General features: G+C 32.4%; 1 protein-coding gene across 1 annotated transcript; it reads right to left on the reverse strand.

Moving 5' to 3' along the window:
• Positions 1 to 26,789, reverse strand: LOC111030491 (peptidyl-prolyl cis-trans isomerase FKBP2). Its single transcript, XM_022310013.1, has 3 exons — positions 26,373 to 26,789; positions 1,691 to 1,854; positions 1 to 479 (listed from the first exon to the last, which is right to left on the reverse strand). The coding sequence occupies exons 1-3, from the start codon at positions 26,606 to 26,608 to the stop codon at positions 184 to 186; spliced, it is 696 nt and encodes a 231-aa protein (XP_022165705.1). The 5' UTR covers positions 26,609 to 26,789; the 3' UTR covers positions 1 to 183.

A 26,789-nucleotide genomic window follows, 5' to 3' on the forward strand; every position in this document is an offset into this window, starting at 1 on the left:
AAAGAAAAATAATGCTGGAGTACCCAGATTAAGAGAGCACTTTCGTCCAGACATCATAATGCGTATACATATTATATATTATAATATGTCATATGATGACGTGCGCGGCGTAATTCCACGAACCGGCTCCTCCCGACCATTTCCATCCCCCCTCCCCCACAAACACATACATCGTGTCCCTCATCAAAGCTCGTCGTGCTTGGGCCCGGTGAACTCGTCATGCGATATGAACCCGTTCTTGTCCTTGTCCTCGTGTTGGAATATTTCCTCGACAAGCTTCTCGTGGTCGGACATCATCTGTTTGATGTCATCACCACCCTCCGCGCCCTCGGCCGCTGCCATCTGTTTCTTCAGATATTCGCTCACCTCGTCCCTGGACAGCTGTTTGTCCTGGTCCTGGTCGATCTCCTTGAACACGTTTGTGGTTGGCGCCTGGTCACCAACGTTCAACAGCTCGACGTCGAACACCAAAGTGGCTCCTATACACATAATATCATACTTATTAGTACAGTCGTGCTGTTTAGGCAAGCAGACAAAAATGTATGCATGATATAGTAAATAATATTAAATATTTAAATTTAATATGACCAAAAGGCATTAATAATATTATTATAACTTGTCTTATAACTTGTCGATTTCTGGAAATGGGAGTGGGGTATGCTCGAGATTTTCAATATGGAGTTGGTGCGTAATTGAATTTACTGCAAACTTGGTTGTACACAGCGTATAATATTTTTGATAAAGTTTTGAAGTATGGAATTTTTCAGTTTATTTTTTAAGAATAAGTTTAGATGATTGAGTGGAGTAATTCGGTATGAATAAGATATTTTCAATTGAGACTTCACTTCACATTTAAAATAGTGGACAATTAGTTTATTTTTTGTGTAAAATACATTAAACAATACAACATATTTTTTAACACCATAAAAATTAACTTCTTATATTCTCACTCGCTTTCACTGTAACCAATTAAAGCTCCTTTTCTAAAATAAGCGTGCCACTAGAACCCAAACTCGTTGTTGTTATTATATTATATTGACGTACTTAAACAATAGGCAAATTAGATATTTAGAGGTTAAAAATAATAAAGTGAAGACTATTGCTTTTGTTTCTTTGTTTTGTGACAATTTATAAAATACATTTTTAAAGACGTAGCAAAATATTATAAGTACAGGGCAGATAAGTATTTGGATTTACTGCGTCACAGCTATAAAATATGTGTTTTACTAAACAAGTAATTAAAATATAGTATTAAGTTTTATTTTACAGACGTTTTATGTAATTTACTTGTTTATAGTTTTTATTTTAAATTTGCAATACTGTTTTAAAGGAATTGTTTAGGGTTTTTCTTACGTATTTCACTTGAGAAGGTATTGCTGTTACAAGTGCACAACTCACTCAATTTTTCAAATAAGTTATACTTACACATTGGATTTGTATATTATATTTGTCGAATCATATTGTGTGATTAAAAAAAAAAATGGTAATTTTAAATGTTTTGATGTTATTATAACTATTATAACAAGTGAGTTGTACCTAACGCCCTAACCTACATTTTTCTCTCTATACAGGTATACCACAGATTATTATCCAATCTCTTATTTATTCGATAAGAGTAAATTAAGCTTTTTCTACCATAGCGGCAGTGATATATTAAAAATATTGTTGTTGCTTTCTCAACGGTACGTACCTCCGGGAATGACGTTTCCGGCACCGCGGTCACCGTATGCTAGATTGGCTGGTATGGTCAGCCTCCTCTTCTCACCGACGCACATTTTGGTCAATCCCAAATCCCATCCCTTGATCACTTGTCCCACACCCAATTGGAAAGTGAATGGCTGGTCTCGGTCGTGACTGCAAAAAAGTAATAAAAAACAAAATTGTATTACAATCTGCAAACTTCATGAATTTTAAAGTGCATACACGTATATAGCATGAGAATAGGTACATATAATTTTTTGGTTTTTTTTTTTTTCCAGAAAATAGAAACTTGCACACATTTGCGGGTGTAAAGGTCGTCGTACGCGCGCGTGTCCATAAAGAATTCATCGGGTGCGAGGGTGAGTTATGTATATATATATATATATATATATATATATATGAAGGAGGTGGTCGAAATACAAACCACGATACCCCAAAGGACCTTTTCAGTCTGCAGAGGCGACCGCGTGGATATAATTAGTATATATATATAGACGCGGTGGCGGTCTCTTCATCCTATTATAGTATGGCTATACCAAACTTTGGCCATTGTGAAGTTTTTTTTTTTTTGTTTTTCTCCCATTTTTATGTCCAAACTTTTAACTCGTGGACACCAAGAAACGACCGCCACAGGAGAAAATAAAACGAAATTAATTTTTTCGCTTAACCGAGGTCAGAATTTGGGCACACACATTATATTATATAATATATAGACTTCCCGTTGCTGCTGCAATGTCGACAAGTTTAACCTCAAGTATTTTATTTTCCAATTCCAGCAGAGTGAAATCTATATTATATAAGCTAGTGGTATACTAATTATCGAATTATAGTAAAGCACACCATATCATATATACGTAGTGGCCTACCTAGGAATAAAATTCTCAAAAAATGTAACTGTATAAATATAAATTAAATGCTTGTATAGCTTTAAAAGAGATAAGCGAAAGTATACACATACTTATTAAAATATTGTAGTTACCATATTATAAATGAAATATAACTGTAATAAAAATGAGAGAAAGGTTTGAAACAGTGTGTTCAGATCCATTTCCATAGCTCGCCCCCTCTCTTGTACTCCCCCTATAATATACCTATAAATACCCATACATAAAGTGGTAAGTATATACATAATATTACATAACATATGCATACATGCAGTTGAAACGGGACCACTAAATTTATCATGTGATGTATCGACGTCCGATATATTATATTATGTACTTTTGGCGGGGCGAGGATGGCGGTGTCGAGCACGTGCTTGCGAGTAGTATACATTGAACGAATACGAATGGACGGTAATATATAATAATATAATATGCAATGTATAGTATATTTTACATCAATATTAATCTCTGCAAAAATCGGCTGTGGCGGACGACGAACGCGACGTGGTGGGTGCGTGTGACGTGTGTGCGCAAGTGGATTTAACCACCGCTGAAATCAGCCACGAGTCAGTGATGTTGACGGCGAAAATACGATGTTGTTTTCTGAATGCCGCTGTAGGTATTATATGCCAGAGGCGGCTTACGATATTACCTATATTATTATTCGCGAAGTCCACGCAAGTTGGCATAGTATATATTACACCTATACGAGGAGCAAAAAACCAGACAGTTCTCACTAGCTGCGTTCCGGACGTATTCGTTTATAATTGAACGCCGGACCGGAAACGAGGTAACTTTTCGCGTGTTCGGCGAAAACTATTTTCCGTCGTAGACGCGCGGCATGTGTGTATAACGAGTTGCCGACGGGGCGTTGATTAAAACACGACGTACGTGTTAAAAGTTTATATATATATATTATATATATATACGTACATATATACATACGCACATCAGTGATGTAGTGTGTGGTCCAGTGTGTATAATATAATTATATTTATTTAATATTACTATATTATGAGGGGTGGAGAGGGGAAGATACTTAAGATTCGTAAATAAAAAAAATTAAGATTGATAGAATATCTGATAAAGCGATAACCGATAATCAGTTATTATTGTACCTATGCGAGATTAGATGAAGAAGACGGATGTGGAATTTCGTGTTAAATCATAATATAGATTTAACAATTTAAGATTCCGAACATAAAATTACGGAATCGGGCCAGGGTTTCCATCAAATACAGTTTACGTGCCGAACCTCCCTCCTCGTATACAATATAACGATAAGCATCTGCACTGCAACACAGTAATATAATTTTACTTCTTATAAAAATAAGTACCAGGCCAGAAGGGTGGTAGCAGTTTCGTGGTTATTGAGGTTGCAAACAGTCTATAATACATTGTCTTATCCTCGAACAAATGATTATCGAGTGTATTACAATTACCTATGTACCTATACAAAACGACTGCGACAAATTTTTTTTCGTTTTTATCATATTATACGAGCTCCGATATCTTATAAATTACATTATCAAGATACGCCCCACCCCCAACAACCATGTCAGGATTTATTAAGAATTTTCTTACTAAAACCGTAGCTGTGACACTGAAGACACCATTTTCTGATTATTCTGATCCGTAATACCTCTAACAATGATGACCGGCGTACTTATAAGCTGCCTGAACTTGGTTAAACGTTTTAAATTTGTTTTCCCAGTGTAGAATCAATGTTCGAGTTTAAATTTATATAGATTTATCTTTTGTACAACAAACGTATATTATAGGTATATTTGCTGCATGTGGCATGTCTCCGACATGTTGAAAGTTAATAGAAGTGCGTGTATAGAAGTCATTGTATTGATTGGTGGAGGAGCCGAGTGGAAAAACCACGTAAGCAAACCGTTAATGAAAGGAAGATAGAATGGCCCCTGACATAAAAGAATATTTCCTATTTGTGCACCTTCGAAGCCAAAAACCTAAAACTGTGGTGTGTTACTATCATCATCATCAATATCATCATCATCATCGTGTTTTCGTATTTTCGAACTAGAAATCAATAGCGAATGATATAATAGAATAAGGTATTTAGTATTAAAGGAATATTTAGTATTTACTTCTCGGCGAAGTTTCTTTAATTTTTTTCTCCTTGTTACAATAAAACACACCTAAGTTTAATAAAGACGGTGCCGGGTTGAACGAGTAAAATAACTACTGACAAGTGGTCGCAATCATATACCTAGTAATAATTATAAAGTTCTATCGGGTGGTTTATAAGAATAATTTATAAATATATGATATATATTGCTAAGAGAAGACTGTGACGTGGTTATTAAAAATGTACCACCCATTTTATGTTTTTTCATGTAATAATTACATGTTTATGTACACTTTAAGGTATATTTTTATGGAAAACTGACGATTTATTTGTGTGTATTAACTTTTTATTTTTATCATTTTCGTCATACACGGTGTTACCTATAGTGAAATATATGTATAATGTATATATGTCAGCGTCAGGAATGTAAAAAACTTCGATAATATTTACTGTACCAGGTGTCTGACGACTGACAACGACGTTTTAAAAACGAGTTGTTAGCGTTTTGTTCGTTTTGTCTTCTTTTTCTTTCTCCCGCCTCGTCAGGGAGGGTGCGAATATACCACGTCGAGCACAACATATCATATGTATGTATTATATACGAAGCACGCCCGTACACATAATATAAGTATATTATTTTAAACAAACAGTGCAGGGGACTCCCTGACAATGTGGGACATACACAGGGAAAATTTTAATTGAATAGATTTTTTATTATGTATTTATACTCGTAAACATTCTTTGTTTTAACCCTTTAAACTCAAAGTGTTTACAACCACAACCACTGCAACAAGAAAAACAAATAAAAATAATAGTAATAGTAAAAACTTGTTCAATATCATTGCACATTTTGTGAGAATATAATAATATAATGATGACCAAGTGACCAACTCTTTATTATAGCTGTATTAGAGGTATCTATACAATATGTGTTGACGTGTTGTACGATTGTTTTGCAGAAATTTCGTGGTATTTGTATGCCCGTAATAATGATATAACACAGCATCCCTATTACTGTATGAATGCAGGTGTATCTCCTATAATAATCTATAAATGTATATACATTATATTATCATCATATTTTATCCTTGTTCTAACCATGAATAGTCTGAGGGTATATTTCGACAATGGTGATACACTGGTAGTTGGTAACTATAACTAATAGTATAATGTTGGTTATAATATCATTAGATTTTGGATATCTATTAAATTATTATTTATTACCAAACTTATTACCAAAATACTTTCAACTGTAATGTTTATGACTTTTTTCTAAAGTTTGTATTTTTGAAAATAGATAAATAAATAATTGTTATAATGTACCAACGCCAAATTTATTGATTTCTGTTCAAAATTGTTACACCAGGACAAACCGACTGAAGTCGTATAACGTATTTAATATGTTATTATTTTTTTTCTTAAGTATATGTTATTGAGTCATGATGCTAGAATGCTTGGATCATTTTGTAAGAAAATACAAATTTAATAAAAATTATTAATCTTATAAATTATATTTTTATATGTGTACATGTTATATTAATAGGCTCTGACGTTTAATATGAATTCATCGAAACGCGTCAAGTTGTTCATAAATCATAATGACATAATATTATATATCATGATAGTATATTCAGTTTATCGTTTATGTCACGCGAGTTCATATTTATTAAGTATAAAATATTTCGTTTATTTTTTTGAATTTAAATTACTACTTACAGATATTACAAGCGTAAATGTATAGTAACAATGTACAAACACAAAAAACACGAAAATTCGTATATTGATATTAGAACGGTTATAAAGAGTAGGAAATGAAGAGTGAAAAAAAAATGACCACCTATTCTAAATAATCAACTTTGCAGTCGCTCGCAAGTACACGCTTCTACAATAACCACCGCAACTTTCGTAATTATAAGAAAGAAAATCCAAAAGGTTGTAAGGCGTATGCGACGTTCACGAAAAGAAAGAGAAAAAACACTTTACTTTAAATAGCACCACAAGCGGTCGTTCACTGGAAAGAATATAAAACTCCGATAATTTCTTAACAAAACTTAGTTTTCGAAATTATTACTTTTATATGACACCGATGACACGGAGCGTTTTATTCCTGAAGCACTTCTATAATAGATGAGCAACGCCTCAAAAACTATTCAAATGATATCGGACTGAAATAATATTTCACCAAACACGGGCGCCAGACATCAAAACTCGTTGTACGCCCTGCAGTAATTGTTGGACGCTGTTCGCGCATAATTTATTGACGACACATAATAATTCACGAAACTAAAACCGGCAACGGCCAACGAGATAAATTGCATTTTTCATTATTCGGCAACGTGTCGTTATGCCGCGTCCATATTGTATAAATTATGTAATTCAATAAAGTCCTGTGCAGTGCATATTATATGAGTTCGGTTATCGGGTAAGTCACGGTAAAATATTATTTTAAGGTGATTAAAAAATGATTTATCTGCAAGCGAAATGTTTTTTATGCGCTTTGTGGATTAATATGTACCTACGTTATAAACTTATAAATTATAACAACTTATAAGTTATAATAATTCAAGGAGTATTAAATAAACACGAAAGGCATACGACATTACTCAGAGTTAAAAAGTCCGTAATGATTATCAAATACGAATACCTACGTCATTCACATAAACATATACCACCATTATGTGAAAAAAAAATATTGACAACGCGAATTTATTCAATACTTTTTTTCCAGAAGTCAACTCATCACGTTAAAAACTCAGCGTAAGTATGTTTTAAATGAGATATTTTTTAATATGCTTTACAAAAAAAAGTGAATGCAATATTATGTTATCGTTTATTTAACAAAATTTAAAATTGTTATACAATTCAGCCAGCAAATATTGTCGGAGTTAGTCGATTTCGTAACGGTCAATTTGGGATAAATGTCACAGATCCTAAAAAAGGTTATTTTACCTGTATCATTTTTACGGACTTGTACTGCTCGTCTGTGCATATTATTGAATAGTATAATGGAGTTGAACAAAACTACTTCCGAAGGTATAGATATGTAAAAAATAATATTAGAAATTAAAAGAAGCAAATATCGAATTCGGCTGTTAGTAATCGACCGCTTGATACGCAATATTTTTTTCAAGAAAACTAATTTCAAGACTACCTATGGAAGATATAATAATATAGCAGTATAGCCAATAGTTGACATACATAATATTATTGTAATGTTATGTTCGATAGCAATCATATAACGAACATCCAATATTATCGTTTTTATATTGTTTGACCTACGGGTGAACGTGATTTTTCGAAACGTTATTATTTATTCAAATCGTCCGACCCACAATATTAAACTATTTACATGCACAAAAACTAACCATAGTCCATAATATAATAATATTATGCACGAAAATGTTAAACGAAAAAAATATTATTTGCGAGTTGTACATAATTTGCTGCGCGATTTGGCAAGACTGCGCTGATGTCGATCATGCGAAATATTTTATACTATTGTTTATTTTAACTTTGTTTCTCAGAAGAGAACGCGAGGAAAAGTTTCCAAAATGATTATAATAATATTATATTCTTGATATCGATGTGATGTGTTTATGCTTTACTGTTGTTATTTCAAAATGTAATACCACGAGATAGTAATAATAATTTTTTATTCATATACATATATTAGTGCAGTGGCAAAGGCACGTTAAATCGTTACGTCGCGTCGCCCGGATGGAATAGTAGCGGGAAAAATGCAAAACAAAAAACAACAAAACACGAATCGACGAAAACCGCTACGCAGAATGTTTAAAATATATATTTATATACATCGTCGTGTAAGTAATCATCGATCGCTATTTTTTGTGGTTGTGGAGCGGGATCTATATACCTACGATTAAAATATGTACTTATGGACCGGTAATAGAAATTATTTAGTATCGAGAGAACTGTGAAATATCTGTGAAAAAAGCGATATTATTACTATTATTATTATTATTATTATTATTATTATCGGTTTAAATTAAACATTAAATAGGTATATTGGTATATATAATATATTTGAGTGCTCCTTGGTGGAAAATATTACCTTAGTATAAATATTATGCTAATGACGCCCCCGCCTAACTTTTTCCGCAATTAACTTCGTTATTAGCACTTTTATAAAAGCCGCTGGCCAAAAAATTTGATAGAAAATTGAAAAATGTACAAAGTAAAAAATGTAGTATATATATTATATACGTATACAGCCATTGGACGGTTTATAATAAATATTTTAAATAATACGTAATATTATGACCACCCCCAGGGCCCAATAGCGTTTGTCATAACATTGACACCGGAACAGAGTTGTAGACGGACATCACTGCTTAATACAATATAGCCAACATCGCTACCCGAATACCTGGTATACCCGTGTAACCACTAGGTAACCATATCGTATGGGTAATGTGTCATTCGTGTAGGTTGCAGTATGCGTACCTCTACGATGCTACGTATAAATTGCTAGTGAAAGTGTCTAAATCACAGGACGCATTTATTTTACACTCTCATTGTTGTTTAGCAAGAGTATATAGACTGGCGTGTTAGTACTTATTCATATTACACCAAAATACCGAAAAATTGATTCCGAAAAATCAGCAAACGGATTAAACTGTTGGGAGTTAAAAACAAAATAATGTAAAAGTGCGTTATCGTTCGCACTACAATACTTCTGTTTTTTTACTTTAACGTTTTAGCACGTAATATTGTCGTGATATAACACATGTGCGTGGATAAATATGTAAAATATGTAATAACGCATAAAAATAATCTTCTGGGTCTGTGGGTAAACGGTAGTACGGTCATGTGAACTCATATTATTGTGACGTTAACTGTCGGCCATGTGGTCAATTTCAAGGGGTGTCAAATTCACAAATCTCTGTACGAGAAAAAGTACACACTTAGATATTAGTTATACTATAGTATTTGTCATCAATGGTTATACTATCCTATTTATTTTGAACTGAACTTCTCCGAATACTTTCGAGTACATTTTCGAACTTTTAAGTTATAGATAATTCTATATGTATTTCGCTGAAGTGTAGAGTGCATGCCGCATAGTGTAGAGTAATCGTATTCTTATTTTAATTAATAATCGTTATGACCGTTACATTATTAATTATTATTATAAACGCAGTCGCCCACGCAATCGCGGGAAAGTCGTTTTGCGTGCGTCGCTGGACGTTCGCTCGCCCGCGCAGTCGGAAGCTAATGATATCGTTGTACGCGCACATCCGGACATCCGGTTTGGAAAGCGTGCGCGGTGAAAGTCAGCAGCGTACCCGCACGATGACAATAATCTAATAAAGGTGTAGTGCTTAGGTAAGTAGCTGGCCGCCGGACCTTTCGCCCGTCAGGCGGTTCATCGAATATTATTAAACTATACGATACACTGCTGGTTCGGCCGATGGACGATGGTGCTGCTAGCCAGACAATTTTACGTATATGCGTTTTTATTTATCTGTTTGTTTGGTATTTTTATTTTTATTGTTATTTTTCATTTTGAAAAGTCGCTGCCGGTGAACATCTGTACGTAATATCGTCCGTATTGTACGTAATATATAATAGGACGAGTGCATAATGTTTTATGCAAAGGTGAACTAGGTGGTTAAAAAGTTAATTTTTTTACTTTTTAGTTTAACTAGTTAGTGTTAGTTAATTGTATTATTAACTCAGGAACCTAACTAGTTTAATTAACTGCTGAAATACCTTAAACATTTTTCAGTTAGTTAAAAAATAATCTGTATCAAGTTAAAAGTAAAAATGTTTTTAAAATTTTTAATTTTAAGGGGTTCATAATATATAAATTAGTAATTACTGTAGGGTGCATATTATTATATGGTTTTAGATAAAAATCAACTATTAAATACTATAATATAATAATATCAATTAGATATAATAATATTTCTGTTATGTTTCTTGATAAAATAATATTAATAATTAAGTGGGCCTTACTTAGCTCAAAAAAGCTTTGTAAATACATAGATTATAGTTATAACATTGTTATAGGAGCCTATTTTTAATTAATAATTAGTACCTACCTAGTTTTATTTTATTCGTTTAAATTTGAAAGCACATTTTAAATGTATGTTAACAAATTTGCTAATTACTAATTGAAAATAGAAACTTATCTATTAAAATAATCTCCGAACCTTAATAATCCAACCTATATAACACCCATCATACTATGCATCAAAGTATTTTTTAACTACTTTTTAAAGCCCCATAAATATTACATTTTGTTTCTATATGGATAATTGGAGAATAATCAGTTGTACCATATTTATCTAATACCTAAATGTATGAGTTCTATTCAATTTATCTTTAACCATATTTTTTTTCTTTTTAATCAAGACTGTTCAACAATAATAAATTAGTATTGATAATTTGTCACATTTATTTATTTATATTTGTTGATTTTATAAATTATTCAAATTCAATTTCAATTTCATGCGATATTGCTCACATTGCAACAGTGTCTTTACCAATTATTTTGTTTATTTTAGTTAATTATACATCGAACCAAATACTATTCTATAACCTTTTCCGTTTGTGTATATTTGTTTAAGTTGTTATTTCTGTTATGCACCAACTAAAAAATTACAACTTTTATAAAGCATTCTGGATAATTTGTTTGTGTGTAAACAAAAACAACTGCGGTGAAGACGAGAAGTTGTAATCTAACATATTATAGAAAGGTACCTATATTAATTGTTTACATAACAAAATTGTGCAGGTTTGTTTGCGGCTTTTACTTAGTATTTATAATATTACCATTACACTCGTCAATATTTTGTTAATAGAATCAGTTTACATAATTATTTATTTCGTAATAACCAATTCAACGAATGCGTTTTTAGCATGTTTGTGGAATCTTACGACATATGTAATAATAATAATAATTATTATTATAATTACAATACGTACGCGTATTACATAATGGTATTATTTTATAGCTACTGCAAATAAGTTAGTATACATATATTATATTTACCTACTTCCGTTTTGTTATTGATACCTACTCAAAGGGAAACGCTGAACGCGCACAATATTATTAAACACACTTCTTGTGGTTGGTACCCAGTCGATGCATAAAATTTCATATTGTTATTTGAGGACTTCCTTTTAAGTCTGTCTGATGGAAATTTTTACGCTCGCGACACATCGCAGCAGTGTATATTAGCTGACGAGCCGGAATGTATAGTCACCTACGGTAAAATTAAACATTGCACGAACGTCGGAGTATAATAATAATAATAATAATATTATGTAGTATAATAGCTATATGTAGGTTTTACTTGTACAGTATGTTTTACAGTTACACACCGAACTCGTTTCAATTTTCTGATTTCCCCTCAAAGCTCTCTCTCACTCTTTCTCTCTGTACACCTATCAACGCGTATAAAATACGATTCTATGATAACAATTAATACGGTGTATGAACGTCGCCCTAAATAAACATCATATATGCGCGTAAACAAAGTGCACCAATTAAAAAAATGAATAACATAAGAAATTGTTTTCTCATTATTGTTAAAATTTCAACCGAACATATAAATAATAATCTTGAATCCGAAATTGACTAACAGAGAAAGTTTAAATTAGAACTTGCCAGCGCATTATCATGTTTTTGCAATTTTAAACATTGTAATAAATTTTAATTTTAACCTAATTGCAATTATTATCTATAAATAGGTGCATCATTGATAAATAATTAAAAACCATAAATATTGAATAAATATTTTTGTACTCTGATGTATAATGTATATAGTTACTTTTATATTTATTTTGACGACCTTTTCTTGGCTTTATATAATTACTAGTAGTTATAAATTATAATAGTAGTAGTTGTGAATAAACAAACCGGTAAAAAATTAAATTACAAAGGCAACAGATGCCATAATATTTATGAATATTAGTATATTTTTCGATTTTCATTAACAAAATTAATCCAAAACAACATTGCACAATACTTTTGAATTTAAACTTATAATTTAAAAGCTCGTGCCACCACATAGATGTAATGCTTATGTTTATTGCTGACTGTTGTTTTCAAGCAGCTCAGTAAAGTAGGCGTATTCCATATTATAATATTCTGCTACATTATAAAGAATTATTTTTCGGTCGTACTAAAAGCTAAAATTCCTTTTTTATAATAAATTATTTTAAACGTTTATGCGTTTATTTTCACTAAATTGTACATAGTTTTTAATTACATTTTTTACAGTTCACTTTTTGTACGGTGTAGGTACCTACTCTTTGAATGTTCTATTTGAAACTTTAAATACCTACAGCAGAGAAACAAATTATTTTCCACTGAAATTACTTTTATGATTCACGTGGTTTAATTCTCATCAAAATTATGCGTAGGCGTGTAGGTTTGTTTTATGTTAATTTACAATACAATTTTTTTTACACAATGTATCAACTCTGTCATATTAATCATTTTATAATATACTATGTATTGCTGTAGGGATCTGTTTAGGAAATGGGAAATTAACATATTATTTCGGTTCCAAATTTATCGTCTAATATTATATTTGTTCGGTTTGTAAGCACATATTTATCGGTTGTACATTACGAAAAATTATCAAGCATGAAAATACTGTACTGCAGATTACATACTGTAATATGATACATAAACACGCTAGAGAAAAATATACCATTTATTCGAGTTCCGAGACAATAAACCACGTTTGTTCGTTAAATCGAAAAATTTTTTATAAACAACATTCATAAAATTGTAATAATATAGTGTATCGTAGACAATATATTGTAAAAAAATATATAAGAAAAACGAAAAGTCTTTTGAGGAAAAACCGTATACGTAATATTTATTATTATGCTGGGCGTACCTATAATAACTAATAATATAAAATAATATTAGTTATTACAGGTACCTATATAATATATATAAATGCAAAAAGGTTATCCGTCGTTGTCGTCTCACGAACAATGTTCCTATGGGATTCGTTTGATGTTGGATCAAATTAGTGTCGAAGAAATTATTTCAGAAATTCAAAATACAATACAAACATAATTGGCTATATGCCTATATAACATTATTTACTTAGTGCTTACATACTACACCAGCCATACTGTTATGATTAACGTTGATTGAAGTCTCAAGTACGTTAAAATATTGAGACGTTGTGCAGTAGATTTTAAAGAGTAATAAGAAAAAAATGTTCACATCGGTGGGGGGGGGGGGGGAGAGTCTTATAATATTATATAGTATGGATGGAGGCATACAGCTTACTATAGCACCTATATAATTCCCTGAATTTTCGTCGTAGGCTTTTCCTACAAATATTTCTATAATGAATTAAACATTTTTTTACTCTTATTTTTATGGGCGGGCTTGTATATTATATGACGACGACGTGTATCATTAGGTAGAAGTTTTTAATTTAAAATACTTTTATCATTAGTTATATTGATGGAAAATGATCTACTGTAAATGTATCTTATGATTTATGACAATATTAATGACTCGGAGATTTTTCGTAAAGCGTTTAGAGAAACGTCAATGAATATTATCGCGTTTACGTAGATTTACGCGATTACGTAACCAACAACTAATTTAATATAATACACTGTATGTTTATATCCTGTGAAATAAAGGTAACTACGGACTACGAGTTACGACCACTATATTTTTTGCCTGTAGGTACCTATCTATATGATGTATACTGGTGTAACCGTGACGTAAATATGAGAAATCGGAAACCCAGCCACTTCCTAGAGTTTATAATTTACTTTCTCGGATGCGAATCGAATATAATTATATGATTTTAATGACATGATGAATCCGTGCATTTGAACTATATATATTATGTGTATAATATTTATAAATTGTGGTATGTACCTATTTTGTATATAATGTGTTTGTAAATTATCTTGGGATTTGATTATTATAGGTATTATAGACGTTATTTTTTATTGCCACGACAGAATCATCCAACTAGTCGAACACCCGATCAGTTAAAGCGCAGGTATTTTTAGCCGGAAAAATGTACCGACTGTCAGTCGTGATCGTTATAAATGATCAAAATACAGCCACGAGTATAATATGCGAAACCGGTATTACCGGTGTCGGTATGTAAAATTGTTTTCTCATACAACTGTAGCAATGTACAGCTGAAAATGAAAAACAAATCATTATCAAGGAGGAAAATTACGACGCGGGGTCGAAAGTGTTATAATATAATAATATATATAAAATAGCGGCTTTGAACTTGGTATATTTTTTTTCGTTGCGCAAACGTAAATGGAAAAAAGTTAAATTCTGGAAGGGTTATTATATTTTTCAAAAGCGATTTTTCTCTCTTTGGGTCATTTAAAATTCAAATGACCTTTCAGACCTTAATTTTAACCGGGCAGGAATCTAATCTACGAGGTCCGTGGTCGCTTTTGTCGGAACGGCTTAAGTATCGCCAAGTTGTACATAATGTTTTGTGTTTACTATTAAAAAGCTCGTCAAAAAATTCGAGAGAAAAAAATGGAATAAAGAGTTCCGTTATCCGTTGTGTGTTTTTCATTGAGAAGCTGCCTGGCAGCGGCGCAAACCCACATCAGTATAAATGTATCATGGACATAATATTAAAATGCGTTTTGCCTATGTTCTTTTACTGCGTGCCGTGTAAATAATGATAGACCGTCTTTTTTGGGTAAATATAAGTAAAAAATCGGACCTTCGTATATGTGTAATGTATATGTTACTTGCTTTCGGCTCGCAGTGGATAAGTTTTTACTGTGAAATCGTATATTTGCCGTTTGGAAACTCATAAAGAAATAATACCTATAATATCAAATATGTGCAACGTGACTGATTTTTACACACCTCTCACTAGTCACCATTGCTCCTGCCTTCCAACCATAAGCTATCTCTATTTCCTTTACCAATACATTTTGAGTTTGAAGAAATAGCAATAATCCACAAATGACATAGAACTAATGCAAATCAATAAAAGATTTGTTACCCATGTGATACTGAAAAAACTTCATCTAGTCTTATACACACACTAGACATGCAGTTAGTATACTCAAAATAAATTGCTAAGCACCTTCGAGGTGACCACGGAGTTAAAATAGTTAAAATATGGCGTTCATCTATATACGCGTGAAGAAAATATATTTAAAAAAAAGTGATTTTTGTTTTGTTACAGAGAGAATCTTTGTTTACATTCAAACCGCAATAGACACGAATGTTTCAGAGTGGTCCTTATTGTTTACAGGAAAACTGTTCATCTATGTGCATTAAATATAGGTACATGAAAATATTACGCGGAAACAAGAAAAACAATAAACACAATTTGAATCATCCAAATATGTTTGTGTTTCTGGTGTTTTGTAGGTCAACAATAAACAGGTATATATATCTTTTTGTATTTCACCCATAAAATATTAGGCAGACTTTTTTTTAAAAAAAAAGCAACGTCGCGAGTATATGAATATAACCGTATAGGTACTTTGTATACCTGTATGAATATAATTATGCTACATGGCATTTGATATAAATCCTTCAGGAAACACTAACCATAATTCGTGGCCTCGTTGGCGGGATAATCGGAAAATTCGGTTTCCGGTTTACCAGGGTACGTTAAGTTAATGGAGAGAACCCCTCACCCCTGTGCATACAGTCTCAAAAGTCTGAGAGCGAGGTCATGTTTTATTTCCCTCGGCCAAAAGGTTGCAGGTACTGTACCACATATATATAAACGCACGTTTATTTTTTTACTTTCTATTATACCATTGGAAAAAAGTCAAGCGTAAAGCCCACGCACGCGTAGGTATATGCTGCCCAAGAAGATGGAAACATATAAATCTCGCGGAAAAACTGGAATCGTAGACAATCGGTTTTTTTAACCTTTGATCGATAATCATGCACAGCCGAACACCGTAAAAATGTTGTACGGTCCGTTTGCGTGTGGGTACACTCAGCTACATTTCAGTGTTGCTCGCGTTTAACAATATAGAATTGTGGAGTGCGGCGACGATGATATTATAACATATTCATCGTATGTAACGCAACGTTAAAACACTGTAAATATATTATTATGTATACCCTGGCGCAGACTGTTCATTATAAATATGTAGTCGGCGCCAAGCGAGTGTTGTGGAAGGGGGTGTGTGCAAAAAATCACCAAATTCTCGTGAGTATATACACAGTCAAATGTATATATGTATATAAGTATGGTGTTCTAATCAAGAGACTTGTGAAATATTCATAAAAACGCACCAGAGCTTATACTCACTATATTTATACATATATATGTAGGTATGTGTACTGCTGCAGCACGCTTACGTGATAACAACCCTCTCGACTCTCGGGGGACGCGAAAGGGTCGCCGCCGCACGTTTAAAAACCGCAGCGGTTTTCCCCTTCCACGCCTCCAACCCGGTAGCACCGGTCGAATCCCGCCGATAAGACAATAAAAATTCAGTAGAAAAATAATCACGTACTGTTGCACGTGTGCATTACAATAATATGTAATGCGAATATCATCATATTATATAAGCATCAGTGGCGTCTGAGGCTCAAAAACGCGATTTTTTCCCTCGGCTGTTAGTTTTTTCTGTTTATTCATTCAGCACCACGCCTGATATAACATTATATGGCTGTACGAAAACAATGATTAATTTTTTACCTTCCAATCAAACCAAGAAATTATCTCTCGTCGAACGTTTTTTTGGAAACCCAAACAAATTATATCGCAACAGTAATTATTATGTGCATATAATGCTCTTTCTTCTTACGCGCTTAAATGATAAAAAAAAGTTATTTTCGATATTATATTTATTTTATTTTTCTGCGTACGACAACTCTCGTAATGATGTTACAAGACACCACGACATTATTTATTGTCGTCGTTTAAATTATATTGTACGATAAAGGCTAAATGTTCAAAATCGGCTTCAGCTGCAGCTGTTACGCGATGTGCTATAATATATAATATGCAACGTTGGCGGCAATATAAATGCTGAGGCGGAACACATATATATATATATTATATATACAAGGAAAAATACACCGAGAGAGTACACTCCAGAAGATAACTATTAAAACGTAAGTATACGTCTATTTTTTATTTGATTTTCGGTTAAAACCGATATTTTCGTCCGGCTTAACGACCCAAGGTATAATAATATTTTAGTCACGTCTAAGCTGATATTCTCATGTACCTATGGCACTATTGATTTGATCCAAAAGCATTTGTTGATTAAAATTGCATGATCATATTTTGTTCATATAATATTATACAGAATTACGTTACGATTGTGATGACAAGGATTTAAAGTTAAACATTGTCTTTTACACCTATAGTTAATTCTTGCCAAATCCCTAAGGGGAGAGCGAAAATATTTTTCATATTATGAATTATTATGCTGTACATCTCACTTTTTTTTCTATTGACAAAAGGCACACGAGAAGTAATTTAGTATGCTACACGCTTTATGCTTTTTATTTAGAACAAATGTAAGTTTTAATAAGTATGATGGCTTTTATAGAGATATGTACTACGTATTTACACATTTAATGGGGTCAAATTGGGGAGAAACGCCCTTCTTAAAACCAACACTGCTTACAATATTATAGGCCTATTCTATAAGAATTATTTAAAACAATATTGAGTATCACTTTTATTTAATTCTTACAGAAATGGTTCTATAATTTTGCAAAATACATTTATTTTTACTCAAATAAACGGCCAGAACATTATTCTGAATAAAGAATTAGAAAATGTTTCAACTGCATTTTTTATTACTTATACAATATTTTTTAGATACAATATAATTTATTCAAAACTGTATAGACATTTAGATTATCTTTGATTAAATTATGACTATTGTATGGGTTTATAATTTATAAACACAAATACCTATATAATAGGGTTTTCCTGTAAAAGGTATTCGAACATAAAAATAAAAATACTAAAAACACATAATACTCAATATATATATATTTTAATGCATTTTTTTCTTGAGTATACTTTTATTTTAAAGACTTAACAAGACTGTAAGTACCTACCACAATAAAAATAGTATATATTTGAGAATGCCTAACAATTTTAGCTGAGTATAGCTCATAGGTTAGGTTGGTTACTTAATAACTACAGAAATAACGATGATAAGTATTATAATAATTACTTTTAATGATTTCGATTTTTATGATTTTACGACAATGCCAGGTGTTATGTTGATTACTAGGTACTACGTTAGTCAACAATTGTTAATAGATAAAGAGATTACCTACATCGTTAGAATATAAAATCGTATACTGTAGGTGTGATGGTTGTTCATTAAGTTGTATAGGGTAATCGGTAATATAATGTTACACATCGTATAGGGTAGATACTAAATATAATATAGTTATCATTATACAGATAATATATTTTAAAAAATACGTTTAGAGTGGAAGTTATACAAAAGATATATCATTGTAGAGGTATAGAGAATGTTCGATAGCTTTACAAGACTTATTATACAGGGTGTTTCTGAAGTGTGTGAGGTAAATAGTATACGCATACTCACTGTGATGCCACAATGAAGAGTTTTTTGGAATTTTTTTTCTAACTACAAAATCTGGATTTTTGTAAGTTATTTTTAGAATATTATCTCGAATGTAAAAATAAACACTCTAGTCGTATTTTTTGCAAAATTCTCATACGAATCGAGATATCGCATCATTTTTGCGCTTGTCGCGCGTTTTTCGCGCTCGAATCGCCCATTAAAAAAAAAGTCGTGCGACACATCGATTTGTATGAGAATACTGCAAGATAACCAGTGGTGATAATTATTTGTTGTCATTGATAATACACGATTAATTAACACATTGTTTTACATTGTCGACTAATAAAAAATATGAAATAATAACAAAATTAGGGTTAACAGAGTTTTAAACGATCAAATTTATTAGCATGCATTTGTGTCATACCTTTATTAAATAACTTTTAACTTTATAAAATTATAATAGTTAGAGATAAAAGGAACTACCTATTTGTGTGTTTATACTGAAATTCCAGTTTTTGGCTATCATAGTACTTAAGATAATTATTTTGACTCGAAAAGATAAACATTTTATTTTATACTATTATTACTATTTACGTTCTGCCCATAACCTAGCTGCAAGATTTCCATTTCCATCAGCCAAACCTAGTCACCATCAATAAACAAATAAATAGTTTGTTTCATATAACATGTCAGTTACGACAACTTAAAATAGTTACAAGGGTATGTTTTGTGATAAAGTAAAATACCTAGAGTTTTTAATAAAATAAATCACCAATAGATGATATTAGTTAAATACTTAAACTAATTAATTAAATTAACTAATACTTACCCAACATAAAAACCATGTATGCATATTCAATGTTTGTGTACGCCATTGCGCAAAAATCAAAATTTAAATTAAAAAAATAAATAAATCTTAAAAATAAATATTCATATTTTAAATGTCGTTCAATGACAAGTATTGGACTGAGCTCTAATCAGACCAACTAATGTTCATCATGTGCTATGTAAGGAGTACGGTAAATTCAATATTAACGATAAAAGTATAATATTAGGTTTAATAATAAATAATAATAATAGTGTAAAATAAAATGTTTGTCTTTTCGAGTCAAAATAGTTATGTTAAGTACTATGATATCCAAAAACTGGAATTTCAGTATAAACACACAAATAGGTAGTTCCTTTCATCTCTAACTATTATAACTTTATAAAGTTAAAAGTTATTTAGTAAAGGTATGACACAAATGCATGCTGGTAAATTTGATCGTTTAAAACTCTGTTAACCCTAATTTTGTTATTATTTCATATTTTTTATTAGTCGACAATGTAAAACAATGTGTTAATTAATCGTATATTATCAATGACAACAAATAATTATCACCACTGGTTATCTTGCAGTATTCTCATACAAATCGATGTGTCGCACGACTTTTTTTTAGTGGGCGATTCTAGCGCGAAAAACACGCGACAAGCGCAAAAATGATGCGATATCTCGATTCGTATGAGAATTTTGCAAAAAATACGACTAGAGTGTTTATTTTTACATTCGAGATAATATTCTAAAAATAACTTACAAAAATCCAGATTTTGAAGTTAGAAAAAAAATTCCAAAAAACTCTTCTTTGTGGCATCACAGTGAGTATGCGTATACTATTAACCTCACACACTTCAGAAACACCCTGTATAGATACTTAAATATTGTTAAAAATAATATTTAATGAAACTGAGATAGGTTTCCCTGGGTCCTTGTTTCTCCAATATCCGAATCATACCAAATTAACTTTTCCTCCTTTTTTCTACACAACTAATTTCACCGATTTAAACCACTCGTTTCAGAATTTGTACCAACAAATTTTCCGGGATAAAATCAATTTCCCTTTACGGTTCAGAAAGATGGGAATTTTGAACATTATTGTGGTACCAGTCTAAAACAGTCTGTTCGAAATGTTTGAATAAAATGTGTTACATAAAATTATACATTGGTGTATGTACAGACCTTTGGTAAGGCTAGATTTCTAGCTTATATTTTTATTGTGCATACTTTTTGTAACAGAACTGAATCTAAATACGATATAGGTGCATACTATCGTAGTGATAAGAAAACAATGGATTCGTGGTAGTACTTACATATTAGAATTGATAATAGTAGCTTATAATATTGTATTGCAGTATATTATTACCTACACATTTAAAACCTTTGAGGAGATTCAATGATACCCTACAACTCACGACTTGTGCAGTTTGTGAAGGTTGTGGGGGTAGACGAGTTGTGTGCATACGCATTGAACACGAATTGGGTAGATTTGATACTGATATTATCGAATCCGAAAAAAAGTTAACGTTTTTTATTTTTCTTGATGTTTAGGCAAGGAAAACACGCTGTATATGATTTATATACGTATTTATATTGTACAGTTATAATAATAGTAAAGTGTCATAGAAAAAATTACGTATGTCAGTTATATATATTTTATAAATGCTTTGGCGATATTTAGTTATCACAAAATACAGTCATTTATCATTTGGTCTCGCGTTGCTACACTACATTTCCCAATGAAAATGAGAACCGATTACACGGACGTTTATTTTTTTTTTTAACGATGCGTACTGCGAGACTTCCCCTTTTTCACTATGCGAACCAACGTGCACTACGTGACAAATGATTTACACCGGCTTTTCCAGAATATATGTTTCTTAGCCGGATCTTAGGCTCAGTTTAAAAAAAAAAACAAAAAAAGGTTTTTCCTACATTACTTTTCTAAGGAAAAAAATTACGAAATCCAAAAACCGGTAGAAATGATACAAAACACACGGTTTGTGTAAATACAGCCTACGTTACGGCTCTATGCTATTTATATGACTTATATGATTAATCAAACGATGCCAAAGTGAAAGGTTACAATTTCAAAGAATGGTTTTATATCATTTTTTTGCGGATCTTATAATAATGCTAAATTTAATATCGCTGTATAGTGTATACGTACAACAGCTGGCGGTTTATGTTCATCACCCACCCACTCCCTCGAACATTGTCACTAAAAGGATTTTCACGTAGCTTATTGTCAAAATATTTCGATCCATTGTTCTTTTGACCCACAACGGTAAACTCAGAGACACTGAAATGATGGATTTCATTATTGAAGCTTTTGGATTTTCAACGAAGTTTGACAGCCGACCATAACTCTCCTCATCATCAACATTAATTATTCGCTTATGAATTTATTAGCGTCAAGCAAAATGTCAAAATAAACAACGTGTTCGATATTTATTTATACTGCGCCTTAATACCAGGATCGCCGTAAAGCCAAAACTACTCGTGATGCAAAATATAATGTGGCATACGAAACAAAATTAATTGACGATCATAAAAACGTTTGTTACATTTTATTCATTTTTTTAAAACATAGTATTATAATGCAAACTAGAATTACAGAAATAACATACATAAGAACTTATTGCAATAAATTCGAGAAAATTGAGGTTAGCCGAAAGACTTCGCGTTATCGTCTGTATTTATAAGCATATACATACAGTATATATGGCATATGCTTTATACATATCATATAAATTAAATAAATACGTATTACGTAAACGAACAAATGCATTTTCAATTTGTTATCTGGAAGCTTCTTATTGAGTTTATTTGAAAGCGGATGACAGCGCATCAGTGAGTGAAATACTCGGTACGATTACAGTCAATCTTTAGCATTAGCATCATATGTTATGTTTCCGACTTAAGATGAGTCAAGTGAGCATGAAAGCTACATATTTTAACTACGAATTTAGGATATTGTACTATTGTGATATATATAGACGTTTCAGTTTATTCAGTCTCGCTTAGGCTGACTTTATATATTCGTTTATATCACAAGTTTAACAGAGCGACATACACACATTACAGTATATTCTAATCACCCAGCTGTTATATATTATTGGTGACTTGGTTATTATTATTGTTATTATATATTTTCATCGCTTTTGTTTTGACTCGACACACTTTAATACACAATAACATAATATACTCAGTGTACACATTTCGCATACTATTTCAGCGACTATATTAACGGTGAAAAATTGACTAGGCAGTACAAAGCGCACATTCATAAATGTTAAATTAATCACAAGCGGAAATATATGTATGTATTTCATTCGATATTTGTTTATAATTAGTATTGACCGAACTTGACTTTGTGACGATACATATCACATCTTGAAAATCGGTGTGAAGAGCAATTGCTAAGACTCGACTTCGACTGTTTATTTGGGCATTATCGCTATCGTTTTTTATCTGGAGGCGTTCGATTTTTATGACGTTCGGAATGCCGTGTTTTAATACACTGGTTAAATTAATTCCACCTGGGCCCCACGGGACAAAGCTAAGAGGGGCGGTGTGGATGCGTGATGGGAATTAGGGGCGAACGCTATTCATTTACAGTTTACTCAGATGGCTCGAGATATCCCTGGCCCTCTCAGGTAGGTGTATACGTAAGGCAGAGTGTGGGCTGAAAATCTATTCAAAATTAATGACGAGCTTTTTCTTTTCCACATTTTTCGCACAATATTGGTTTTCAGAGTTTTGGTCATGCGTGTTGCAAAAGCGAACACGATTAATTATAGTCATGAGATAAAAATGTAATGATGAAAAGTTAAGTATAAAAGTCTCGTCTACTGCCGTAATATTATGTATACTGTATAGGTACTAGTGTCTAGTGTACATATAATGACTTTAAAGTTCAAAACGATTTCTTGGAAAAAATATATTATCATATTAAGCGCGTTGGGCGGACATTACTATTTTGATAACGATTAAAAGAACGAATAAATTGTGTACGAACGAGAATAATACTACATAAGAATTGTCCTTTTCTGCAGTAACGACGATAAATGTTTAGGTTAACAATGTATGGACGTATAAGTTGCACGTCGCAGTACGAACGTCGTACCTACGTGGCTACGTGTCGCAGGTAAAGTAATATTCTTCTTCTTATATTATACGTATTCTAGACGTTTTTCAAGTATTTCGAGTTTAGAAAATGATATTATATGTTATCCGACAAAACCGGTTTTTAAACAGTTAGAAAACCATTCAAATTGATAATACATGTATATAGGGATAAATGAGTATAATAAACGTGTTATACACTTATACCACATCACCACCTACTAATATTGTCAGTATTTGTAACAGTTACTGAGTTACACACAACAACATCGTTTAGGACCATATTTTTTACACAGTAGAACAGTTGTTATCAGTCCGTTTTTTAATTAGAATAGAGCATACGATGATAATACTACTAACCTATAAAAACATCTTTTATAATTTGCCCACAATAATAATATAATGATTTTCATTTTTATAATTTGTGCTATAAACATATTTATTTAGTCTAACGACTAGCGAGTTGGATCCCAATAACGTCGGTGGTGGTTCCTATATCATCGCAACCAGGTTAGGTAAGGCCCAGGATCTATAGGAAGAAAAAAGGGAGAGTGGCCTGGTACAAAAATATATATGGACCTCTATTGGTTTATATTGTATCGATGTAAATTAAATACTCGTAGTATGAACAATGAGATAAACCATAGACATATATAAACTATAATATTTTAGCCTGCGTTCCGGTATATGAGATAGGTACTATTATTTGCACTAATAAAGTAATAACTAATAAGTATTACACAATGTGTTTATAAATCGACTAAGGTTATTGGCACGAGAAAGATAACATTATTTTTTAAATAAAGGCTTAATGTAGGGTGCAACGTGCAAGCTTAAGCCATTGAATATACAGGGTGATAGTAATATCATATATTTTGAATATTCTATCAACTCGACTTGTGGATTTAATTATAATTATTTATAACTCTATATTATGAATTTACAGTTTAAAACCTGAAGAAAAAAACTGAGCGGGTTATGATCGTCCCCATCTACGCGTTGACTCGAGGTTTGATACAAGTAGGATAGGCATAGTTTTTATATTTTAATCGTTCGCGATATAGTACGTCATACCACTCATACCAGACCGATGGCCAAAAAATCCATAGTCTATGGGTAATATAGTAAGTACTACACGATATAACAATATCATAATGTTCAAATGTTAACACGTCCGACAGGAACGCCGTGGAATTCAGATGTCACGCCCATCGCAGCCACGCGGTAATGGATGCATACATCAGGACGTGGACTTCAAACAGCTGAGCCGTTTTCGTACATAAAACGTCATTACGGCGACGACACGATGATGATGACGTTATTATTATTAACCGTAACGAGCGTACACCTAACGACATGTGCGTGTTTGTCGCAAAGTGTAAACAGTTAAGATAAATTATTAGCAGCAGTCGACTCGATCGTAGCAATAAAAACGTGAGCACAATAATATTATAATATTACAATTATATATGTACATTATTATTTATTATACAATTATTAATATTGATATTCCCGAGGTTTTCGTAACAGCTGTGATTTATAAACGCCACTTGTTGTGTAGATGTACGTTGTTCGCGCTATCATCATCCGTTTGGGTGAAATTGGAAACAGCGGTGACTATAAAATTATTATATTATAAAGGAACTGATGATAATATGACTCGTAAGTGCAGTGACACGTAGGCTGATTCCCTTGTCTCGGGTCAAAAAAATCTTTTTAGTGACGGCATCGAGTTTTTACAATTTTTTATTACGTAGGTAACGCGGGCTTACGATACATAACACATTTTCGGACGGTCATATAAACAAGTACTTCTATAGATCACAAGATAAGTGACGGAAAGGGGCCACGTTGAATATAATTGCCATAAATATAGAGCTAGGAAATTGAAAAACCGACCAAAAATGGGAACTACTGCTATAAAGGTGGTAGTTTCAATGGTTTGCTGTGTTGCAAACCAAGTCTTACTATGCCCATACTGGACATACACAGTAACACCGGGCATTTACAAAATAAAGCAGATATAATTTACCCATAACAGTTATGTTATGAGTAAAAATCTTATTGATAATTGATAAATGATAATGATAAACTTTTTTAAATCCATATTAGAACGTAATACAAACTAATTCCTGATTCCTCTCACGAGTGAGCCGCAGTGCGCGTCAAACGAGTCGAGCACCTAAGTATGGGAAAAGACTCTGCGTCCGCTTACCTTGAATCGAACTTGGTGCCGTCCAACAGCTTGCCGGTGTAGTGCATGGTAAGCATGTCGTTGACCTTGGACTTGGGCTCACATCCTTCCAACGTGTACACGTACTCGATCTTCAGACCGTTGGCCAGCGTCTCGGACTGGCCGACGGCGCCTTGTTGCTGCTGTTGTTCGGCGGCCTGTGCCAGCGCCACGGCGGCGCACACCGCGGCCAACACGCGTAACCAGCTGCTCCTCATCGTCGGGAATCTATGTGGACTATTCAAACGATCGTCGGTTGAGAGGACGAAAAAAAAAATCGGAAAAAAAAGCCGTTCCGTTTATGAAAACGTGGCAGATCGTGGTCAAGTGCAGTCAACAGAGACGATGACGTGCGGCCGACTGTTTGACGACTGACGGACTAACGACTGTTGAACGCCG

This window comes from Myzus persicae, unplaced genomic scaffold (genome assembly GCF_001856785.1).
Source record: "Myzus persicae strain clone G006 unplaced genomic scaffold, MPER_G0061.0, whole genome shotgun sequence".
Taxonomy (NCBI): domain Eukaryota; kingdom Metazoa; phylum Arthropoda; class Insecta; order Hemiptera; family Aphididae; genus Myzus; species Myzus persicae.